The 23,911-nt window shown below is 43.9% G+C and overlaps 2 protein-coding genes and 1 long non-coding RNA gene across 8 annotated transcripts in view; 2 read left to right on the plus strand and 1 right to left on the minus strand.

Annotated features, from left to right (window-relative positions):
• Positions 1 to 7,956, plus strand: part of cavin1a (caveolae associated protein 1a) — a 29,283-nt gene extending 21,327 nt beyond the window's left edge. Inside the window, exon 2 of the mRNA XM_088622998.1 lies at positions 2,759 to 7,956. Coding sequence (XP_088479124.1) covers positions 2,759 to 3,451 — 693 coding nt within the window. The 3' untranslated portion in view covers positions 3,452 to 7,956. The remainder of the gene's footprint in view (positions 1 to 2,758) is intronic.
• On the minus strand, positions 447 to 2,746 carry LOC148638642 (uncharacterized). Its single transcript, XR_015930977.1, has 2 exons — positions 1,783 to 2,746; positions 447 to 785 (listed from the first exon to the last, which is right to left on the minus strand). It is a non-coding gene; the product is annotated as an uncharacterized LOC148638642 (long non-coding RNA).
• Positions 7,957 to 11,866: 3,910 nt separating the features above from the next.
• Positions 11,867 to 23,911, plus strand: part of stat3 (signal transducer and activator of transcription 3 (acute-phase response factor)) — a 31,173-nt gene continuing 19,128 nt past the window's right edge. For 4 of the 6 annotated variants that reach the window (XM_088622990.1, XM_088622994.1, XM_088622993.1 and 1 more), the window contains exons 1-2: positions 11,867 to 12,112; positions 21,176 to 21,330. In XM_088622990.1, coding sequence (XP_088479116.1) covers positions 21,203 to 21,330 — 128 coding nt within the window. In that variant the 5' untranslated portion in view covers positions 11,867 to 12,112; positions 21,176 to 21,202. Of the gene's footprint in view, positions 12,113 to 13,176; positions 13,343 to 21,175; positions 21,331 to 22,519; positions 22,875 to 23,911 lie in introns of those variants that run through there. The other 2 variants (XM_088622991.1, XM_088622996.1) reach the window with 2 other exon arrangements.

Raw genomic sequence — 23,911 nt, forward strand, 5'->3', positions numbered from 1 at the left:
ACAACATAAACTCATTGAAGAAAAGCTCTATTGTATACAATCACAGATCTGGGAGAGCATGCAGACTCCACACGGAAGGTTCCTTAGGCCCCGAGAGCTATGAAGCAGCATCAGCAGCTGCCATTCAAGCAGGAGTAAGAGTGACACCGGTTGCCAAAGAACTCTTACGCATCACTGTGCTGCCCGACTGCAGTCTCGGGAGGTGGAAGTGTCTTAGCAGGAGTCTGGATGGGATCCACCTGGTGCAACCAGAGAGCAGCACTGAAACCCGACTCTGTGTTTACCCAGAGCGGCGCTAGGCTGAGGAGGGCCTTGCCTCCTCCACTTCTGACTCTCCCTTCTTCACAGGAAGACAGGCAGCTGTGGAGTTTGATCTGGACAGTACAGAAAACCATCACACCTAACCATTCTTTCTCTGTGTATACTTGATCTGAGTGAAAGAGAACTTTTTGTGCACGTTCATTATTTTAATATTTCTAACAGCCTTGTCATTAGAATACTTTTACACACAGTCTACAGTACATACAGGAGGGACACACAGTGGCACAGTGGTCAGCATTTCTGCCTCTCAGCTCTTGAGCCCTGGGTTCAATTCCGGACCTTCGGTGCTGTCTGTGTGGAGTTCGTATGTTCTTCCCAAGTTCACGGGAGTTTCCTCCTGGTGCTCCAGTTTCCTCCCACAGTCCAGGGACATACTGGTTGGTTAATTGGCTTCTGGGAAAACTTGGCCCTGGCGTGAGAGTGAGAGTGCGCTTCTTTTTTGTTTGTGCATGCGCTGTGATGGACTGTAATTTAAAAAAAAATGTTTTATGAAGAACTTTATCAGATTATTTCTGAAAATCTAAATACATCATACCACACGCTCTGTATGTGACCATTACTGTTGCTGCTTCTTGAAAGAACTCTAAGAAGGTGGTGAGGCAGGACTTCGCTTTTCTAAATTCATGGTGACTATATCCTAGTTTCTGATTTCTACTTTGGTGATCCTCTAATTGTGTTCTAAGAATTGACCTCGTCTCATGATACATGAACATGATACATGTATTATGGGATGTATTCGTGAAAAACTAATCTAATCTAAATTACCACCTGCTGCATTCCTAGTGGGAAAGGTATATTGAATGTACACCATTCTTGAAGCTAATTTGGGAATACCTCATTTTTTAAAATGTTTATTTCTGATTTTGTAAAATGTACGAATCTCTCCTTCAAAAACGTCCCTCTCCTCGTCCTGGCCAAATTTTCCATTGGCCTTTACTAATCATGGCCTCCTAATAATCCCCATCTCTGAACTGGCTTCATCACTCTGTTCTCCTCCCCACTGAGAGCTGGTGTTGGGTGAGTGTACTGGTGCACTACGGCTGCCGTCGCATCATCCAGGTGGGGGATACACACTGGTGGTGGTGAAGGAGAGTCCCCATTACCTGTAAAGTGCTTTGAGTGGAGTGTCCAGAAAAGTGCTATATAAGTTTACAGTTTCTGCCGCTTAATTCGACAAGAAACATGAATATTCCATGGGATGTGATGCATTAGTTCCTTTTTGGTTGATTTTCATCATGAAGAAATTACTTCGTTGCTAATGCCTAATACCTGATGAATAAAGCATTTTATTCACTGAAGAATAAAAACAGAATATAAAATCTACCTTCCATCGTACAAAATAATAGCTGCAGCATCTTCTATGCACTTAAAATACGCTGCATAAGTTTTTACAGGAATGAATCTTACGCAATACAGTATTTCACAATGTGATCAGAAATACTTTGCTTGGCAGGCACTTACTGTTAAAGTTAACGGTTTAATCTGGTTCCCGATTTCTTATCCAGTTCCCGTATACATTGAAAGGGTGAGCGATCCCGCTTAAAAACACCATGAAAAAAAAAATCAGAATTCCGCACTTCAGCGTGTTTAGAGCTTATTTTCTGTTAGGTGGGACTACAGCGCCATCTTCCGTCATAACTGCACCGGTGAAGAAGCATTCATTCCTCGATTAACACTCAGCTGCGGTTCTCCGGCTCGGAATCTGCGTGTGTTTAAATCGTCGACGCCTAAGGGCGATTACATCTTGACTGGGACATTTTAACACTGGTGCACGGCTGTTGTTTACAATGTATTGAAAACATACCGAGTACACTCCGAGTCTACTCTACTGTTTCCTTTTATGGTTTACAGGTGTGTCGCGGTGCAAAGCAGAAACAAATATGTAGGAAAGCTGGACGATTTGGTTCCTGACTCCTGCTTCTATACATCCCTCAGTGTGTTAGGGATTATGTCTTCCTTTCTGGGCCAGTGGGAACAGTTCTAGGGAGATAAAGATGGGGAAAAGCTCATCCCTATGTTAAAGCCCTGTCAGTTCTCTGACTATATCAGAGTATAGACTGTATCATGACTATATGTTCATCTTCCATCTTGAAGAGGAAACTTGAAGAACTGGTTTTCATTCCCACCTTCATTAGATAATTCAAGCCTCACTGGATCTAAGCAGTTGCTTCAATTGAATATTTGCATTTTGGTTTCTAGTCAGTGTTTGGGGTTTTATCTGATATAATACCTGTGTTGAAGGTCTACCATGTTCAAGAGCTGGGAATGAACAGTTTAAATCTTACAACTTTTATGTCAGGGAAGGGTGTGATTGTGTCACTGAGGGCTCGGCTGGAACAGAAACCAGCAGGTGTGTGGTTCACCAGTGGTGTCCAGCCTTAGCCTGGAAGGTGCGCTAATCTCGGGCTGTCCCCTGCCCTCTGTCTTCTCTCCGCAGGACGAAGTGAAGGTGCCGTCCAAGGTGAGCGTCTCCAAGTCGCTGAAGGAGCTGGAGCGAGTGCCCGAGGAGGGCGAGGAGGCGGAGCCGCAGGCGGAGGAGCAGGGGGGCGGAGAGGGGGGGCTGGCGCTGTCCTCGGACGAGGAGGTGGAGATCGAGGAGATCATCGAGGAGTCCCGGGCGGAGCGCATCAAGCGCAGCAGCATGCGGCGCGTGGACGACTTCAAGAAGGCCTTCTCCAAGGAGAAGATGGAGAAGACCCGGCAGAAGACACGGGACAACCTGGAGAAGACCCGGCAGAAGACCAAGGAGAACCTGGAGAAGACCCGGCACAACATCGAGAAGAAGATGAACAAGCTGGGGACGCGCATCGTCAACACCGAGCGCAAGGAGAAGATGAAGTCCTCCCGGGAGAAGATCAAGAAGTCCTTCACCCCCGACCACACGGTCTACGCCCGCTCCAAGACCGCCGTCTACAAGGTGCCCCCCTTCACCTTCCACGTGAAGAAGATCCGCGAGGGCGAGGCGGAGAGGCAGGGCACGGAGCTGATGGAGGTGTCCCAGGAGGAGGAGGTGGACGGCGGCGAGCTGCTGAGCGAAGACAACCCTGAGATGCAGACGCTGCTGGAGGCCGCGGAAGACACGGAACTGGTCCTGGTGGAGAGGAGCCGGATCCGGGAGGACAGCGACTAAGACCTGGGAAGACTCGGACTTCCAAACTGCGCGGACGGGACTGCGAGCTCTCGGAACACAGGAGAACGGGCGGGGGCAGGCTGGGATCTCCTTGGTATCATTGTCTTTAGCCCCAGTTTTGTTATCAGTGCTGTAACCATTTTCTAAACCCAAAAGCCCCTAACCTCACCTTTCCTAGCCTAGCACCGCAGAAGCACAGGGGACACGTTCAGACTGTAATCTTTTCTTCTTCCCTCTACGCTTCCTGTTTTTTTAAGCCTTTTTTGTGTTTTTTCTTTTTTTATAAGCAACATTACCATAATAAAGGTAAAAGTGTACTGCAAGCCCCCTCAGCATATCCCAGATTCTGTAAAACATTTTCTAACGTCATCAGAGGTGAGCTGGAGTTCACAAGGAGACAGGACTCTTCCATTTTGTGCTGTTGTTCTTTGAAATATTAGATTGATAAACTGAAGCGTTCTGTCACACAGTGAAAATAATACCTGTGGGTATTACAAAGCTGGTTCAGTCAATGCGGCCGACATCAGAAGCACTAATTGTGTGAGCTGCTGATGTCTGAATGAATCCCTTTGACAGGCATATTTGGAAAAGTTCTGTAATCCTAGAATGTGGAGATATATATCAGTCGGTTAAGAAGAAGAAGAAGAAGAAAAAAGCAGTAGAGAATTCCACATTTTCCCTTGGTTTTAAACAACCAGTAGACAGATGGTCTTAGATATTTAGTTATTGCGCCCACAGAGCAGCCCATACAGTTCCCTAAAAGTACTGTAAAACAGTTCTTTTTGTGGGAAAATACTATTTTTTATGAGAGCAATTGGATGAATCCTGTGTAACTGCAATGTGGGTTTAAAACATCAGTGTTGAGGATTTCATGGCTGACAGACCAACATTCTCAAAGAGAATACATCCCCCTCCTTTTTGAGAGACTACTACCCACTGTCCTTCATTAGCAATATGAGAGTGTATAATGTCCTGAATTGATGACAGACATCATCATTTTTCATTCAGAGAGGCCTTCCTTTTTTAGGTTTCTTATTACACATTATTTTGTCTAACCTCAAACAAGCAACAGATTTTTTTTAAATACACAGCATGCTTTTAAAGTTATAGTTATCAAGGTATATTGTAAGAGCAGTGCTGCGTACAGCAATGAAATGTGGTACACATAGACCAGGACCATAGGGCACATGCTCTGATGGACCTTGATAGTGGACGCTGGACAGCTTTGTGTAGGTCTGTAAATGGTGGTAAGCATACACTTTCATTGTCCTTCAGAACTGTTCCACACGGTCCCTTTATCATGTTTACCAAATTTCATCACTCCACGGTGCTTAGTTTTCAAAATACAGCATTTGAATAACCCAGCTAGTTTTATAAGCCTCCTGTACTTAATTGCTTGTTTCACTGTAAATATACAGTATGTATGCATGCTCACAGTGTTGATATCTAAACTGTAAATATAAATCTATAAACTGTATTTAGCCATAATCTCACATGAGATTACGAATTCTAACAATATTACAGATAGCATATGTGGTCTTTCCATGTCGGCAGACTTCCGTGTAATCAGAGACAATATTTGAGTCATGGTCTTTAAAAAAAACAGTTCATGGTAATCTCTAATCTCCTTGACATATGATATTTCCTTTTGTTATGTCTTTATTTTACCCTGATGTTCACAGTAAGCAGAGCATCTAGAAAAACCATGTTACTCTACAAAGCCATTTTCTTATCTGTGCAAAATACAATGAAATTACCTGAAATCAAATATGATTTTCTAAAACTGCACAAATCAGAGCGCTGGGAAATAAGAGTGACTACTTACTGTATAATCAGTAAGTGAGGCTTAATGATGTCTTGTGAATCTTTGATTGTCCTCGGGCCATGAGGACAAATTGGTTTCCATTTAAGGGGCTACAAAGGTGAAAACAATTGAGTTTCAAGTGTAACCCTGATCATTTGTAAAGTGACAGGGATGTATTTGGCTGTCAGCAAAAACAGTTCAAAAGATCATGTTTGCCAGAATACATACAAGATGTTCACACCCTGGGTGCAGAAGCATAGTGTAATGATTGAGCGATTTGCACCATCTATGGGTCTGTTCATTTTGTTATGGGAACAGTCTACAAACATCTACATAAAAGCCTATGGCTATATATGTTTGTGTGTATACAGTGTATATTCGCAGCAGTGTAAGCAGCAGGGACAGCATGAGTGGGACATGACAATGAAAGGTTTGGAAACACAAGAGCATGAAGTCAACAAAATGATTTGATGGACAAGGTGCTGATCGATCTGAAGATCTCATCCAGCCATTTCTTGAATGGAGGGATGGTTACGGCTTCTGCATCTTGGGCACCTCGTTCCACACTCCCACAACCCTTTGCATAAAGAAGTGTGTCCTGTTCTCCATCATAAACATGCTTCCACCTAGTTTCCACATGTACAGTATGCTATTGCTCATGCTTCACTGCCATCAGGTTTGTCATTTAAGGTCTCCACTCTTTGTCTTCTAGACTGAGCTCAATATGTGGAATACAAACCCATCACTCAGGGCCTTTGGCCAATTTAGTGTTTAGGGATGCGTGGGATCCCATTGGGATCGAGATCTGGGATTGGGCTGGAAGTCTGCCTTGGGCTACTCAAGCCCAACACACATCACCTGTCAATATGGGCTCAAGATGTTAGGCTGGATGTTCCTAATATTTTGGCCACTGACTGTATAGGTTAGAATATATACAGTATATATATATATGTTGTACAACAGCTCTTCCTGCCTTTTTATAAAGTGATGTAGTTTCCAAAGACGTTTCCAATTTCAAGGCTTGTGTCTTTGTCAAGAAGGAAGTCAGGATGATTTATTGATGATTAGAAAGAAATATATTGCATACGTATTAAATGCACTAAGGAAAAAGGACTTCTTGTGCTGTAAATTTAACAGGTTTATGAGAAGTGCCCGGGTTTCCTTTTTTTATTTCTCACTGATGGGAAGCCTGCCGCTCAGTGATAGCGTGGGTCTTATTTAACGGATCGCAATCTAATCAAGAAGAGCACTTCTGAGGACTGATAGGGAGCAGCGAGAGGCTGGGGAGGAGCAGGAAGGGGAGAGAGAGGGGCGAATGTGTATCCAGACGGGAGGCGAGAGGAAGGTCGAGATGAAGTTGTGCCAGGAAATAAAAATCGCTGGGAGTTTGGGAACCACCAGGAGGAGGATCTGCATATCTCCCAGAGACAGATGGAGAGGCTGACATGTCTGTGTGCTTATTGCGCTGATAAAATCTGAAGCTGAATGCTAGCGTAGCTGCTTTGTTGGATGTTAATAGCCGTGCACTGCTGTGTAGACAGGCAGCATTGTAACATTTACTATGTGGACACCTCCTTACGAAAAGAAAAAAAAAACTTTATATATATTCATTTTGTTGACAAACTGGGGCTCTCTCAGGTCTTTTTTTTTTCACGTTCCCAGTAATCAGATACTGTACCTGCTACAGCCCCTGAGCTGCAGAACTTGCACAGCCGCAGGGCTGCCGAGATACAGCGAGTCACGCGAGCAGATGCAGAACCTTTTCTGAATCAGCTGGAGATAAGTTAGGCCCTCCAGTCTAAAAGCCATTTTGCACGCCTTTTTTCTTTATTCATGTTCAAATCTTAGTCACATCCAAGCAGGGTTTAAGAAAGTGCCAACAGGCGTATCACATTTCTCTACATGGAATATTCTGTTTTTCTTTGCAATATAAATAAAATTGCAGATCACGGGGACAGGTACACTAGCAGGTGTTTGCATCTTACAAGTGAACTGGACATAACTCCTTTTCTTGTCACCTGAGAGTCCCCAAGCACCTCAGCAACAAGATAGTAGCTGTTACAGAGAGGTTGAAGTTCAGCTCTGACCACTGCCTAGTCTCTATAGGAAGAGAAGGGGCTTTTGAGATTGAATTACTCTTTCAGTGGTTATAGTCCATGATAGCATAAAGTATTGCAAAACAAGACTGGCTCCTTCTATTACTGTGTTATTGCCGGCACCTGCAATTTGGTTGAAAAGCACAATAGAACATCTGACTACTGTATCCACCTCTGCCTGTCACAGAGCAGATGAAAAGGACTCTTTAGAACCTGATACCTAGATGTACTTGTACAACTCCAGCCTCCTCTGAAAAAAGGCACTTTGGCACGATCAAAAAATGGCTGCTTTGCTTATTTTAATGGAGGTTGCTAATTGCTTTATGACTTTATGAATGCTGTTGGTTGTGAGACAGCAGGAATATTTTTATATCAGCAAACATGACTGTATCCTGGTGATCAGATTCAGAAAGGAAAGAAATGTATCCCTTCTTTGTGACAAAAGTAAAAAAACACAATTATGTTTACATTGACCACATAGATTAGATTTTATTTTACCGCTATCTTATGTATCCAGATAATACAGCTTGCTTTCTGCACTGTATCACTGCAAATCGCCTAACCACTAACAACTCAATAAAAAAACACCCTGATTGACATCCTAAGAGTCTCACTGTCTTTGTGTCTGGTGTGGTAACTCCAGCCTCAGAGCTGTACATCTGTATGTCTGTAGAATGGGAAACTGTAAGTATGGAGAGCTGTTCTTGAGGACTGCCTGAAACTGACACAGTGACTAGGGCCTGGGGCCCAGAATATAATGGGCTCTAGTTCTTAATGAAGACACTACTGTCCTTTTCCAGACAAGTCTTTCCCAGCCTCACCAGTCACCCCAAATGTATAAACAGCTACCACTGTAACAGGGGTTTAAACTGCACTGTAGATGTAGATGTAGCACATATTCTCAGTTTTGATTAATGCTACAGACCCTTGATTGAATTGAGTTTTTGTTGACTCATCTTCTGAGGCCTGCGAAGGAGTTCAACCTTGAATTGTTTGAAAGAGTCTAAAGTTATCTTCGTCATTGCAGTCTAAGCTGTAGTTAGGCGTCAAAGTGAGTTACAACACAGAACGTCACATATGGAACGGCTTTGAATTTTAAGTGTACCTGTGCACAGAGTGTCTCGTCATAGTCTAGTTAGTCACATGCATCACTATTTGAAAGTCATAAACAATACATCCGTTTAAAAGGCCGATCCTTAACAGAGGCCTGGTTGCAGTAAGGAAGTGAGAACACAATGCCAAAGGGAGGTAACTGCTTTTAAACAGGACACAATCTGACAGCCGATCTTTTGATTAGCTTTACTGGAATGCCATTTGTACTGCGTTGCTGTTGCCAAGTCTGAATTGGAAACCTGCTGATTCGTGTAGCGCTTGTTGGTTAGCTTCTAAGTCCGGAGAGAAGCAGCTGCTCATCACTATGGTAACAGAAGACACGAAATCACTCACCCGCAGCTGGGCACAAAAACCAGACCTCAGACTTCGTTTCACCTGAGACAAACTGGCAATATTTTACACTTCTTCTTCTCCTGCTTGTTGAAACCAGACAGAATGAAAAAGTAGAAAGGGGTGAAGCAGATTTCACACTGTGTCCTACTGTAAATGCTATCATAAACAGTAAAACAAAGTCACATCATTTGAAAGAGAAAGTATTAATTTTATTCTGGGAATTCATCTGTTTTAATCCGTCTGTTTCCTGAGATTATATAACACAGATCCTACCAGCACTTACTGTTTGGTCAGCCTGGTTTAAAGCTGGTTCACAAAAACCTATTTTTGCCTTCAAACTGGCTATAGCCTTTAGTTAGCAAAGCACTCGTTTTTTATATCTAAAGTGAGAGAAATATATATGGTTCATGAATAAATTTGAAATTAAATAGCGTGGCACCTCTGATGGTGCGAATGGAAACTTTGATAGACACTGTGGGAGTTTGTTTCACAGGTTGCCCACCATAACCGCCATTGTTTCATTTAAGCTACTCCTTCCTTAGAGGAAATGCACCGTGTGTCAAGGCTGAATTCTTTCAGATGAAAACTGTAACTTAAATCCCTTTGCTTTTGTTTTTTTCTGTTTTGGTTGACTGGGGCTAAATAAAACAAATCTTGAACAAGCAATGTTTGGGAAATCAAAGCACCCGCACTGTCAGAACTGGACGTCTGTGATGTAAGTCCACACGCAAGGTATTTCTACAGTATCTATGTGTACAGTACATGTCATATCTCACTTGGCATGTCAGTTTGGAGTGCCAGCTGGGAGACAGCAGCTCCTATGTGCAAACCAACAGAATATTTTAGAATAATTGTTACGCTTATATAGCCCTTTTGTGGACAGGTAATGGGGATCCCCTCCACCACCACCAGTGTGCAGCCCCACCTGGATGATGTGACAGCAGCCAGAGTGAGCATGTACACTCCCCACACACCAGCTCTCAGTGGGGAGGAGAGAAGAGTGATGAAACCAATTCCTAGATCGGGATTATTAGGAGGCCATGATTGATAAACCCCGGGATTTTTAATGAGGACAGAGAGTCAGGACCCCAGTTTTGTGTGTCCCCATCACTATACTGGGGCATTAGGATCCACACAGATGGCAGGGTGAGTGCCCCCTACTGGGCCCATTAACACCTCTTCCAGCAGTAACCTCAGCTTTCCCAGGAAGTCTCCCATCCAGGTACTGGCCAGGCGTCAGTAGGTTGCAGTTGTGATATATCTACCGGTCCCATGGCATTCGTAATCCTACATTCCTGGGTTTGACTATAGGCGTGGATGCCTTCTGTGTTTAGTTGGCATGTTTTCCAACGATCACATGGGTTTTCAGCAGGTGCTACAGTTTGCCTGGCTGAATTGCTCATTTCATGAGGAGGAAGTGTGATGCCCCATCCTCCTGGGAAAACTCCCCCACAATGCCAGAGCCCAACATAGAAGGGACATGTATTGAGTAGAAAGGCAATGTCTTCGTCCGTTGGCAGCAGACTGGGTGCCCATCTGGAATGAAGTCATGGGAACTCAGACCAGACCAGGGGTGAGCAACACTGCCTTACAGGATGGCCGCACGCCAACTGACTGTAATAATAATAATAATAATAATAATAATAATAATAATAATAATAATAATAATAATAATAATAATAATAATAATATCGCTTTATTAGCCCTATACAATTTTCTTGCATTAGGAACTTGTCTTTTCACATACCCCAACTTGCTCTCCGTGAGACACACAGACAGGGAGAGAAGCTGGGGGTCAGAGCGCAGGGTCAGACATTGTACGGCGCCCCTGGAGCAGTTGGGGTGAAGGGGCTTGCTCAGGGGCCCAACGGAGTAGGATTCCTCTCCGGGCTGCAGGATTTGAACTGGCAACCTTCCAGTCACAGGCACAGATCCTGAGCCACAGAGCCACCGCTCCGCCCCTCTGCCCATCCACTCATTCCTCCCACCACACAAGAGCGCCAAGGAACCTGTGGGGTCTTTGATTGACACAGCAAGGGGAACCCCAGCGGGGACACTGCCAGGGACCTTACAAACCCTTCTATATGGCCTTTCTGCTTTTATAGAAAACCACTTGCTCTGACATTTTTCAACAGTTTCAGCTGCTTAAAATGACATAAGTCTGGGAGCAGCAGAAATAGCTTGTTATTGTGTGAACTGGACTGTTTTAACAATACCCCACAGCTTTCCGGATAGACTTTGCTGTTAACTTAAGGAGGAAAATCAGAAAAACTGAAGGCAGGACATCTCCCTACCAAAAAGACTGGATACCCCCCAACAGTACAAATGTACATGCAGTGCAGACATCCATCTGGAAAATGACACCCCCCCACCTCCTCTTCCTTCAACTTCAACTTCCTTCAAATAACCCTTCACTGTGTCACTTCTGGTTTGTGCCTGTTCAGAAAAGTAAAAACTTCGGACTATCTGATTATCAAAGGGCGTCTATTATGCGTAGAATGTGGAGTTTAGAATAGAATATGGAGTTCTTACTAGAGACATTTATTAAAAAGCATACCAACGGGAAATACAGGAAAAGGAAATAAAGAAGACTGATAGGTAAATTGTCATTGCCTTCTAAATATATGTTTGATGATTCATTTAATAGCTTTCTAGCTATTTAGTTCCTTTCATTAGCAATAGCTCACTCAATGCTCTTAAAAATCCAGTTTTCATTTGTCTTATTAAACTGCATGTGACGTAATCACTGCCAGTAACTCAGATGATTTCCAGCCGCGCTGTTCCAGGCACTGTTACACCTTCCCTCCGCTGCAGCCTTTTTAAAGAAGGGATTCTTTTCAAGTTCGACGGAAGCACAAGAGGGAGGTAAGATTTTATTCTAGAACGGCGGCGAGGGCGTGAATTATAAACACTGCGATGTCGCGCACAGTCTAACCTTAGGCTTTCTGTCCCCGCCCCCTTTTGGGTTTTTGGAGGTGCTGATTGGATGAGATATTTACACCTTTATGAATAATTAAGTAACAGGAAAGGATTCTCCACGGTTATTGGTCCAAGGAGCTGTTTCCTGCTACTGGGGTTAGGTTGTCTCCAATGCTGGCAGAGGAAATACTTAACAACAGCGATTTTTTCAGCAGCCATCGAGTTTGGGAAAGTTAGAGGAAAAACTGAAAAGCGAAGTTAGGGAATAAGGCAAACTGTTAGCACTTCAGACTGATTCTGTCCTTTATAAAAAGATTACTTCTCGCTTTTAGCATTTCTGTGAGGAAACAGTTACGGGACCTTGATTTTTCAAGAGGACCTCCAGTGAGAAATCAGGTAAGGGGCTCTTGTGTAATTGTTACGATTTGGCCAGTTTTAAAAAAAAACCCTTGTTTATAACAACAAACCCGTAATCTCGGATTAAGGTCTGCTTCGCGTATGACGGGTTTTCTGCATTGAAGATGAGGGATGTGTAAAGATTTAAAAGCCACACGCTTTTGCATGACTCACACCAGACGAGTCAGAAACACAGAAGCGCAAAAAGCGGACCGCTCGGCGAGAGACCCGGGGATGCGCGTTTCCAAACCTGAGCGAAAGCGAAAGAAATGGCCAACGTCGTTGATTTGAAAAAGCACGTTTTTTTTTGTGTTTGTCCCCACCCCCTCTCTCGATTGAGATTTTATTGATTTTCCCCGTGTCTGGCTGCAGTGCGATAATTTCAAGGGAGGTGAGCCCAGCAAGGCGACAGTGGCGTGTTTCTGAGCGCTTACCTGCGCGTACGAGTGAACCTCCACACCTGGCGAGCTTGTTCTGGTATGAGCTGTCTGTAGTCTCATCAATGGAAATGCCTGTTCTGGGTGAATGCCCACTTTCAAAATTACTCCGTAAAGATCCCCCTCATTTGAAATTTAAAACCCCTTAAGGCTCGATAAATGAGAAGTCATTCCACATGTCATGGTGTGTACTGTAACCGGCATTCAGCCAAGTCGGTGCGAAGACCCGGGGAGTTTTTATATCACCATATACTAGAACTGGGTTGAAGAGATTCCGGAACTGAATGGGGTTCCGGCACCCTGATTGGGGGAAAAAAAGAAATATGATGAGATATATATATTTTTTGAAATGATAAAGGGTAAGTTTCAGTTCATCTTTCAAGTTGTCCGCGTAAAACCGTGTTTTTCGTGAGGAAGTCTGCAGAAGTGGGTTTAGCTTAATTGACGATTTTCTTTGCACGAACACTTGTGTGTGTGTGTGTGGATAAATATTAAACACATTTCCTGGTAGAGAAGAGGCGAGCTCAAAGAACAGTCCGACAGGTCGGAGAGTTTTCTGTTCACTTGTGATTCATCTGTTAGCATTACGCAATGCTTTTGCAGCGAAAGAGAACAGTCGGTGTCAGATCGACTTCCTCGCTGGGCTAAATCGAGCTTCGTTCTCGCTTGCTGTGGTGAACGGTTCCGATGACATTAAAAGGCTATATTTTTTTTTTTAGTAATCAAAGTTACAAAGTAACACCTTCAGAAACGTTTTGGAATTCTGGCTTTCATTTTTACGCGCAGAACGGAGGTGAGATCATGACTAATGCTTAAGAAAAACTCACTTTCCTTCATCCACCAGGAGTTCAAAAGGGCTGGTTGTTGATTATTTCGACACCCCTGCTAAAACCCTAAAAATAAAAGGACGGTCACTTAACGTCTACGTTTATTTTTGGTTATGCAACCGAATGGTTTAGGTAAGGCTTTGTCTTCTGTGTTTTGGTTGGTTAGAGATCCATACCCGTTCTTTAGTACTTGCAAACTGTAAGAAACCGGATTTATGTTTTGCAGAGGTGAGGTGACGCCTTTGAACCGTGTGCGTAGTTTCACGGTGCTTTGGGTCAGCTCTGATTTTTGGAGGAGGCTGAGACGAGCGAATCGATCGCAGTTCTTCAGCTTTAAAGACGCGCTCGTTTCCACGGCCTGAGCATGTGTTGTGGTAGCTCGATAAATGAAGTGCTAGGTTCGGCCCTTTGAAGTGGCTGGGAAGGGGAACTCTGCCTTACACCTAAGCTTGCTGTGATCAGCACAGGTACCTGCTCGCCGGCTCGGGTGGATGTACACGCGAGTAGGCTTCATGACAGGCTTGGGAATTTCCTCTCTGGCAGCCTGAAGCACGTAGCTGAAGGTCGAGAATTTTTCTTTTACCAGAGAATGGAACTGTAGCGGAGGTTTGGAAAAGCTGGGGGGGGTCCTTTGCACCCGATCTCCGTGCTGCAGGGTGGCCAGTCTCCACTCGTGAGCGTTGCCGTGCTTGAGCAACGAGTCGTCCATTGACACGGGTGATAGTGAGTGGGTGTGTGTGTTGGGGTGGGATACTTCCACTTGCCGTTCAAGAAATGACTTGGGCTTAGAGTCTGCGCAGATCCCACTCTTTTAGCATAAAGCATGGTCTGAGTTTTCCCAGATTTCCACTTTTGGTGCTCTCGCTCTGCATCAGGCACGGAAGACGCTTGGAGAAAGTGGGCTCGTTGAAGTCTGCAGGGCTTGATAAAGGTTTCTCTCCGCCTGGTGGGCGGCCAGTACTCGCTGATCAGTATGTGATCATTATTTTGTCGATGTTGTCTTACACAGGAAGCTGCTTGTATTGATGAGGTCTAAATGAGCATTCTGTTAACCACTGCCTTCCTTTGCTCTGGTGTGGGCATTCCACTCAACATCTCTTCAGCACTGCACACTCTCAAAGATGTACTGTTCTTTTGTGATGCCCGTTTAAGTGCTACTTGACTGAGCTACAGAGCTTGATGGCTTAGACTGCATTTTAAAATCAGGTGTTGCGATGGCTTGGTCTTTTTGCCTTTCAGCTCGTCACCGTGAAGGATCAGTAAAGGATTATACTAGAGGTGTGTTTCATAATGTCTTCGTCAGCCTGACATTTTGTTTCCAATATTCTGTGGTTTATCGATGAGTTCACCTGTAATTGCCCCTGCACCCCTGTCTCTTCCTCTTTCTTCTCAGCTCTCATCTTCTCCCACTCCCACGCTTCCTTGGTGAAGTGGACTGTGTGCTTAAATGCACCCTTGTTTGAACCTGTCAGCTGTTCCACCACTATCCGAGTGCTTAAGTAGTGCTTTAAAAGTGAATTTTGCCAGCTGAAGCAGAAGGGCCCCACTCTGTTAGCTGAGTGAATAGATGCATGGAAAAGGTTTCTTGCTAAAATTCTGCAAGGATGAGGTAGATCTTGGCTCAAAATCAGTTGTGCTAATAATGAAAACGAACTATTCTGTTTGTAATTATTTAAATATATGAAGCCAAAGTCTTCTGTCAAGATGTCAAGTGTCAGGTTTTATGTCAACAAACTAGCAAACATGGGTTCCTAAACGAAGCACCAGGACCCCAAGTGGTTTGTGGTCACTGTTGCAGTGGAACACATGTTCTGTTGGGTCACATTATGGCACGGAGGCAGGATTGAGCCTCCCTTTCCTGCTTGGGAATTCTCTGTGTTGATACCCGTTGCAAATACCCTGCAGCCTTTCAAGAGCTGAAAATAACATTCAAGATGCAGAAATAGGAATTTGGGTTGTGAGACACTCATCTGTAGTGTGTGGGAGCATTGTAGGACACTGCAGTTAACAGGAGAAACCAATAAAACCCTTCTCTTTCTGTGCCCTAACCAGTATCCAGATGTATATTTTGTGAGAGGGCAGTGTTCCTTCACACAAGGGGTTTAAGAACATGTGCTCTGGAATACTCCACTGGAAGCTCCAGCAAGGGCTTTTTGTACCAGGGCATAAATATCTCCGTCCGTAAACTGCTCCCCAGTTAAAACCCTCATCCCACAGCAGTCTTTCCACACACCTGCAGCTCTTTCTTGTGGTTATGGTCATATTTTGGCTTCCTGTTTCCTGATAGCCTCTTCTCCTATTGCCTGTAACCTTGAAGGAACAGTAAAATAAAAATCTTAGGGTCTGTTTTCTCTACATGGCCGGTCATTTTCTTTCTTGCTCTGTTTTCTGTGTTTGTACAGGAGTGAGTTTCTCCTTAACTGGAGAAGTCCCTTCGTGGAGACTTGGAGACACTGGAGAAGTGTCGTAGGACACTTTGCAGTTGCTTTGTTTTTGTGTGCAGTGATTCTCGTGCCTGCAGTCCACAAATGGAGATTCCCAAATGCACAGATAATAGTGTGTTCTGTATCTCCAGTTTCTAGCCAAACTGTAGTGGAGGTAAGGGGCTTGCCGTTAACATGATTTTCAAATGTGTGCTTCCTTCAGCTGGGAAAAAAAAGTCACAAACAGATCTATTTCCTTTCAGATGATTGTTGTGGTTTGAAAAATTCACCTGTGCTATTGCAAAGGCACCTCCAACAACAGATCCCTTGTGCTGAATCATTACGGACAGAGCAATCTCAGAACAGGTTGTGAGTCACACGCACCCCTTGGGCACTAGGAAGCTGAAATCCACAATTATCCCACTTTCTAAGGTTTAGTGCTTTCCTGCAGTGCAAGTCCTCTAACCTTTAAAAAGGAAGTAGAGGCTACCTAGTTTTCTGAGAATATTAAGATTACATTGTGATTGTCACTACCCTGTTCCTTATTACTTTTAACAGTATGGAGGATATAATACTTCAGACTTTTGCCATAATGATTGGGAGCTGTTCCGTCTAAGGACATTTCCTCTGAGCACGAGGACTGAGCTGTAGGACACAGGAATTTGCTGTGTAATCAGACACCAGGAGAGAAGGTCACTGGCTCAGATGTGGGACGTAACAGGAGTGATACAGTGGGGAAGCTCCAAGTACCCTTGTGTGTTCTAATAAACAGCATTTACGATGAACTCGACCAGATGCAGCACAGTACAGCCCATCTCTGTTACTGAGGAACAATTCATTTTCATGTTTGTTGAGCCTAAAGAAAGGCGCTTGAAGGGACTTCTGGTTGAGAACAGCATAATTTACAGTTGGGGTGCAGGTCACTAGAGTCAGTTAAAATGATAAGAACTCCTTGTAAGAGGAAGTCCAGTTGTATTTCTAGGAATGCTGTTTTTCTTTCAGTATGAAACTCTTTAGTGCTCCGGGATCAGACACTACATCTGACTACATCAGAAACTTTCTCTGGCTTAACATAATTAAGCCTAGACTTTCTCTTCGTTTGTATACCTGTCTCGCTTCTCTACTAACATCGAATTCAGTGCATCTTCTTGAAATCTGTGTGTGTTGTTACGCTATGAAATGGCTAGAATTAATGAAAAATAGGTCACTAAATAGGTTTTTTTGCTTGAGTCATAATTTATCGAGGCTCTGATTATACAGATTTGTTCCATGTGTTCTAAATTATTGTATTTTTTCCCCAGTTAGTACATATTTTTGGTTGCTTGAAATTACACTGCTTTAGCATTTGTCATGAAAGAGCTAAGTATCGACTGGACTGGAAAATGTTTGGTTCTTTCTTGCTATTTTATAGTCTAAATCTAAATGAAATTACCAGAAATGGAATTGAAATTCTGTCTGGTTTGGTCTCTGTATTGCAAAACGTCTATTGCTGCTGCTCAGTCAGTCCACAGACGAGTGCTCAGGTAGTCCTAGTCTGACGGGCTGGGTGAACCACAGGTGAGGAGCCCCAGTTCAGGGGCTCATACCTCTCGAAGTCAGCCCAACCCTCACACGAGAGGAAGTGAATTTAAAGTTGAGAACAGCAGACACCCTTCTCACGGAAAGGGTTGTGAGATTATGGAACGAACAGCCCAGGCTTGTTGTGGCAGCTGACACCCTGAGGTCTTTCAAAAAACAGTAAGTGAATGACAGATCAGTTAGTGAATGGCACACAAACAAGATAGCCGCGCAGAATGGCCTGCTCTTGCTTGAATCTTTATGAAGGGAAGAGAAATCCCTGTAGGCAGAATGAATGCTTTTTTCGTCCCAAATCTCCTTTGCCTGTTAAATAAAGCTTAGTGCACCATTTTATTCTTAATAGGCATCCTTAATTGACAGAGTGCATGTGCAAATATGATTTTGAAAAGAACAGTCACTCTTCATATCCTCTTTACCTATTTGCAAAACAGTGCTGTTTCGAAACGCAGTAAAAATAGGCTAGGGCTGTCATCATACTTCTCTGTTCTGATACAAGAACCTGGTTGTGAATTTTACTTCATTCCCCTGGCCAAATCCACAGGGGTGTGCTTTAGAAACCTTTGCAAAGTTGAATCTTATTTGCATTTTATTGTAGCCCTAAAGTGATTTGAAAGCTCCCAAAGTTCCATTGTGAAACTGAGCCCAGTAATTCTCCCAAATAGTTTTCAGTTTTCTTGAAGTTCTACTGCATTTATGAACTTACTTTGTATACAGTATCCAGGGCCAAGAACGCTACACTGGTTGCAGAGTCACAGTTAGCTGTAAAATGTAGAAATTTAAGAATAATTTTCTATTTCTTTTGTGTCCTTCACATTCTGAAAATACGAATACATGCATGTGCTGTACCTGTCCTGTGTTCAACTTCTGCGGTGTTTCTTTTTCAGAATTGAGAAATAGTTTAGAGCCCTTTTGTCTGCATGTAGTGTAAATGCAGCATGGATTTTATAAGATTCATCTTGGATCATAAATCCTCTTTTGTAGGATTGGACTTAACCTCCAGGGAAATACGGTCTATGCTCATAAATTTGCAGCCAAGCCACTATATGGGAATCTTGTTTCGGGTTGTCCTGACCAAGTCTTTGCATCAGTTGGGGGCCGGCAGGACATTAAAACGTCCCAGAATGATGTCAGGAGTGTTCTGCTTCCATTTACAGGGCTCGGTAACCAACAGCCAACGTTACCAGTCGTGTATTCCAATAAGGAACAAGTAATAGGTTTATTCCATGCTGAAAAAAAAGAAGAAAGAGAACACAACGTTTCGGCCGTGGAGCCTTCTTCAGGTGTATTCCAATAAGCCCAGCTAACATCAAATGAAAGCATGAAAGAAGAAGTGAAAGCTCGCGGTGTGAGCTTTTGAAAGTTAAGGTCCAGCCGTTTTAGTGTTTTAAAATGAATTTTAAATGATTGATCAAATGTAGTTTAGGGATGAGTGTTTTTAAGAAGGCAGTGTTGCCATTCCAGACAGACAGCTGACAGTCCTCATCTGGAGTTGCCTGCTGCCATATCGTTTCACAAAAGAGCCAACAGAAAAGCTTGATTCTTCTCTCTCCGGCTCTAAATTGTCTCGTTTAAGCACGTCGGCCAACAGAAATGAGTAGCTTGTTTTGAAGTGCCACTGTTGGAAGTAATTGTTTTCGTTCTCATGCAAGCGTGCTTTTTACTGGCTTTACGGCAGTTTGTCGAAAGAACAAGCCTCTGACCAGAATGTGAATTGCACATCTGAAGATGCAAAAAAAAAACCGCCATCACCCAGCCACAAGGTGAAAAGGCCTGTGAACTGAGCGCTGGCCTGTGGTGGAGTGACGCCTGAGAAAGTGAATCGGAGCTGGAGGAACAGCGAGGTGAAGCTTGTCAGATTAAGCCTGTAACAGACCTGTGGGGTAAATACTGGAAGTCATGGTGGCTTTGAGCTCCAAAAAAACAAAGACGGAGAAACTGGATGTGTGTTACTGTGCAAGCAGACGTTTTCCATTTTTCTACTCTTTTCGTTTTCTTTTCATAAGCAGAATTAGCAATGTGATTGATGCTTTCTCCTGAGCACGTGGTCCGCAGTTAATCCTGATAGATCTGTGTGTTGTATTGGAAGAACCTTTACCTTTCTGGCATCAACGATGTAACTGATACACCTGACCGGAAGGCACTTCATAATTCCTGCTCCTCTAATGCCTGTAGATCACTTTGAGTTATTGAGATCAGGGTTTTGAAGACTCTGATCAGTGCAAATTAAATGGTTGCTAGATGGCCGGATTGGTTTATTTTCAACCAAACAATAACTCTCAAAGCAGCTAACATAGTAAAATGTGCTAATAGAGGCATTGAGTGAAATTGTCCATGACCCTCAGCATTGGAGAGTCGAGTCACAACCAGGACGTAGAATATAGAAACCATACGTCCTAGATGTAACTTAAGAAGTCTACACGACTGATAATAATCGATATTGATGGGGAAGTTGTATTAAGTCTGAAAGCAATTTAACGCGTTCTGCTTCAAGGAGGAAAGCTGTGGATTGCGCAACTGTAATGGAACTGAGAAAACTCACTAATTTATTAGATTGTCGTTGAAAACCTAACACATGTGCGCTTTCCATAGATGTGCAGTTTGATAGGAAAATGACACATGAGGGGAACCATCACACTGAGCTCTGAGTTCAAAAGCGTAGGTGGTCATCTGTTCAGGGGTGACCAGGGAGTGAAATTAGTGAAATCCACACTTACAGTAAAGAAGGATGAATAATATTGTTCACTCTGTATAGTACATGGTATTTTCCCAAACATTACTTGTACAGATATGGACAGCGATTTCAGTCCTTGAGTCTCAAGTGGTTTTTTTATTCCGCTTGAATCTTTAACTTCCCTAGTTGAGCTGATTACCATCTTACATGACTCAATGTTACCCTTTTACAAAAGGCTTTACAAAATGACCAGCTCATTTGGCTTGTTTGTCACTGAATGGTGACTGATCCGAAGCTCTCATCCGACAGATCTTGGAAGGAAGCCAGGGGTGTCCCCATCAGCTAAATAGCTATACATAGCTTAGGTCTGCAGCAGGTGTTCCAGACTCATCAAACCTGCTTCAAGAGAGTTGGAGTGTGGGACTTTTTTAAACACTTCCTATACTTAAAAAACTAGTGTTTTTGGGTCACGTTTTTTTTGTTCCTTTCGGTTTCATTTTTTTTAATAAACAGAAGCGTATTGCAGCCCTGCCCCTCTTCACACCTCTGTGAACCAGCTCAGCTAAGAGGTGATTTCCGCTGACTCCTGCCTTGGTCTCGATTAAGCAAAACCTGATCAGATTTAGCTCTTGCCCGAAGCCGCAGCATCCTGAAGAGTTTCGTGCCGTTTGTTTTTTTTTTCGGCTCTGCGGTCCGCGCTTGCGTTTTCAGCGACGCAGGGAGCCCGCGCGCTGTTAGGAAATGGGTGAGGTGTCGTCTGTCGTTCCATTTCGTTTTGGCTTTTGAGGTTTCTGAACGGGTGCCGCTGCCGTCTCGCCTAAAGAGAAACGGCCATCGTTTGAGAGTGAGCGCGTGTGACCTGCGCCACGCGCCCAGTTCATTAAAGCGTCTCATCTGCCCTCCGCACTTTTCTTCCTGTTACTCAGGGAAGGTGCTGGCTGCAGCTCTAGATTTCAAAGCTTAGAGAAGCCATGCATACCCAGACCTGAAACTGGGAGCTGCAACCAAGAAGTTACTTGCCTGTTTCAATTGACTCTACTCTTTTAGTTTTAGTGCTGTGTTTTAGTGCTGTCTTCTGTGAGTTACCCTCTCTCCTCCTACCCCTCTCCCCCTGTCTCTGGGAGCAGGCTTGAGGAGGCTCAGCAGCGGTCAGCATGGCCCAGTGGAATCAGTTGCAGCAGCTGGACCCCAGATACCTGGAGCAGCTCTACCACCTCTACAGCGACAGCTTCCCCATGGAGCTGCGGCAGTTCCTCGCCCCCTGGATCGAGAGTCAGGACTGGTAAGGCGCGGGACTCCTAGTGCTGGCGCGGGGGCACTCGGGGACGGCAGCAGTCCAGGCCCTTTGGCAGCTGTTTACCAGCTTGGGCAGCAGTAAAGGCCCTTTGGCAGCCGTTTACCAGCTTGGGCAGCAGTAAAGGCCCTTTGGCAGCCATTTACCGGCTTGGGCAGCAGTAAAGGCCCTTTGGCAGCTGTTTACCGGCTTGGGCAGCAGTAAAGGCCCTTTGGCAGCCGTTTACCAGCTTGGGCAGCAGTAAAGGCCCTTTGGCAGCCGTTTACCAGCTTGGGCAGCAGTAAAGGCCCTTTGGCAGCCGTTTACCAGCTTGGGCAGCAGTAAAGGCCCTTTGGCAGCTGTTTATTGGCTTGGGCAGCAGTAAAGGCCCTTTGGCAGCTGTTTACCGGCTTTGGGACCTTGTGCAAACTGTAATTCATTGCTTGCATTCATGTAGCACTTTTGCATCGCAAAAAAAATTTCCAAAGCACTTCGTGTGCGGATTGGCAACCACTCCACCTGCCACTGTGGTGTGGCCATTCTGTGCCAGCAGCCCCACTACGCAGGAGCACTTGACATCAGAAGCAGAGGAGAGAAACTTTCATCGCTGGAATTAAGGGGAGCTTTAGGGAGCAAAATCTAGCAGCGGTTTAACAGCCCTATTTTTCTGCAACGAGACCTTTTAATTGTACTTATGAAACAACATCAATAGATAGGCTCAGGTATGGGCAGCTTCAGTCCTCAAGGGCTAGAGTCCTGCAAGTACCAAGTACTTCATGTATTTCTTAAATAGCTGCTGTTTGAAACCTAAAAGACTCAGAGGTCTGACTTCGAATTCAAATATTGAGCTCAATTGAGTCATCAAGATCATGATGGGAATTAAATACTAGAGCTCCTGTTGTCCGTGACCCCCTGCCGTCTTAAGCAGATGTCATACTGATGAGAAACCTTCCTTATACAGAACGTTTTTGTCGTGCAAACTTGGGCACCAATCAGCTTTATGAAATAGCGTACTACAGGTATAGGCAGATAGCATTAAAACTATGCCTAATTTCACTAGGCTTGTTAAAAGGGAAACATTCTTTCATCATAAAATTATTTAACATTGTCCGCCAGTCATCACGTGAGTAGTTCTGTACAGAAATACTTTTCAAACAGTGAGGAGTAAAAGACAGAAAAGCTTATGTTAACTACGTGGTCAGTAATTAGCTATTACGTTTGTTCTGCGTTTTTCCGGTTTCCTGTTTCACTCTGAGCAACTGGCTTCACAGCTTTAATCTATCGAAACAATCGTGCTGCTTATCCTACATGCAGATGGCCACCGAAGAGAGAGTTCGTTTTGAGTTTCAGGTTCTGTGAATCGCAAGTGAAAAGAAAATGCCCCTCAGCCGGAAGGAGTTTAAAAGAATCCCAAGTTGCTCAATTTCTGTAGAATTGGAGCCGCATGTCCAAGAAGTGACTCAGCACTGGAGAGCTGAAGCCCAAATCTTATATTTGTTAAATATATCTAGAACCATATAAATCAACTGGTCCCATTGCCGAGTTTCTTAAAGGTAAGAACTTGGGTGGTTTCGTATTTTTTCCTTGTGGTTTTAGTATACTGGATTTATGCATTATGTCATGTTTCAGAATGATCTTTTTTAGTGTTTAATTTTTTGGTACAGCTTTTTATGACTGCAGTTACAAATCTAACATTTATTACAGTTTCGCAATCTGCCCTTGTTATGTGTGATTGGAGTACCGGCGGTCGAGCATTTAAAGATTCTTTGTGATTGATTTTGAAGGACTCTTCCACGTGGATTGTCATATTGATGTATGGCTCTCTGCTTGTTGCTGTGGGGCAGAGCTTCAGTACAGGTAGAACAGAAGAACAGAAGTCAGTATTTCTGAGCCAGGTTTTCTCTACCTTAAATTGCCTGCTGAGAACTTGATGCTAGAGTTAATTAACTAGAGTTAATGCCTCTAATGAGTTGTTCTGTGAGAGCCCATGCAGGCCTTTACCAGAGATTAGCTTATATATGGTGCTTTTGAGTGTGAAAACGTAAATTCGTTAGAGCTAGAATTATAATTCTGCGTTTTTTTTTGTTATCCCAGTGGACTCCTTTTGCCTAAGTAGCAAAGAACAGAGTTTATGTTTTACATTGTTTTAGACAGAGAACAGGAAACCCTTCCCATACGCCACAGGCTTGTCTGGGGCAGGTTTCCTAACCAGACTGAGACTCAAACTGGGTCCCTTCAAGAAGCGAATGAACAAAACTTTTGACTCCTTACCAAATGATGCCCTCTGTTTTAATAATAATAATTGCTTACACTTATGTAGCGCTTTTCTGGACACTCCACTCAAAGCGCTTTACAGGTAATGGGGTCTCCCCTCCACCACCACCAATGTGCAGCCCCACCTGGATGATGCGACGGCAGCCATAGTGCGCCAGAACGCTCACCACACATCAGCTATTAGTGGGGAGGAGAGCAGAGTAATGAAGCCAATTCATAGATGGGGATTATTAGGAGGCCATGATTGGTAAGGGCCAATGGGAAATTTGGCCAGGACGCCGGGGTTACACCCCTACTCTTTTCGAGAAACGCCCGG

This window comes from Lepisosteus platostomus, chromosome 28, assembly GCF_059453375.1.
Source record: "Lepisosteus platostomus isolate fLepPlt1 chromosome 28, fLepPlt1.hap1, whole genome shotgun sequence".
NCBI classification, from domain to species: Eukaryota; Metazoa; Chordata; class Actinopteri; order Semionotiformes; family Lepisosteidae; genus Lepisosteus; species Lepisosteus platostomus.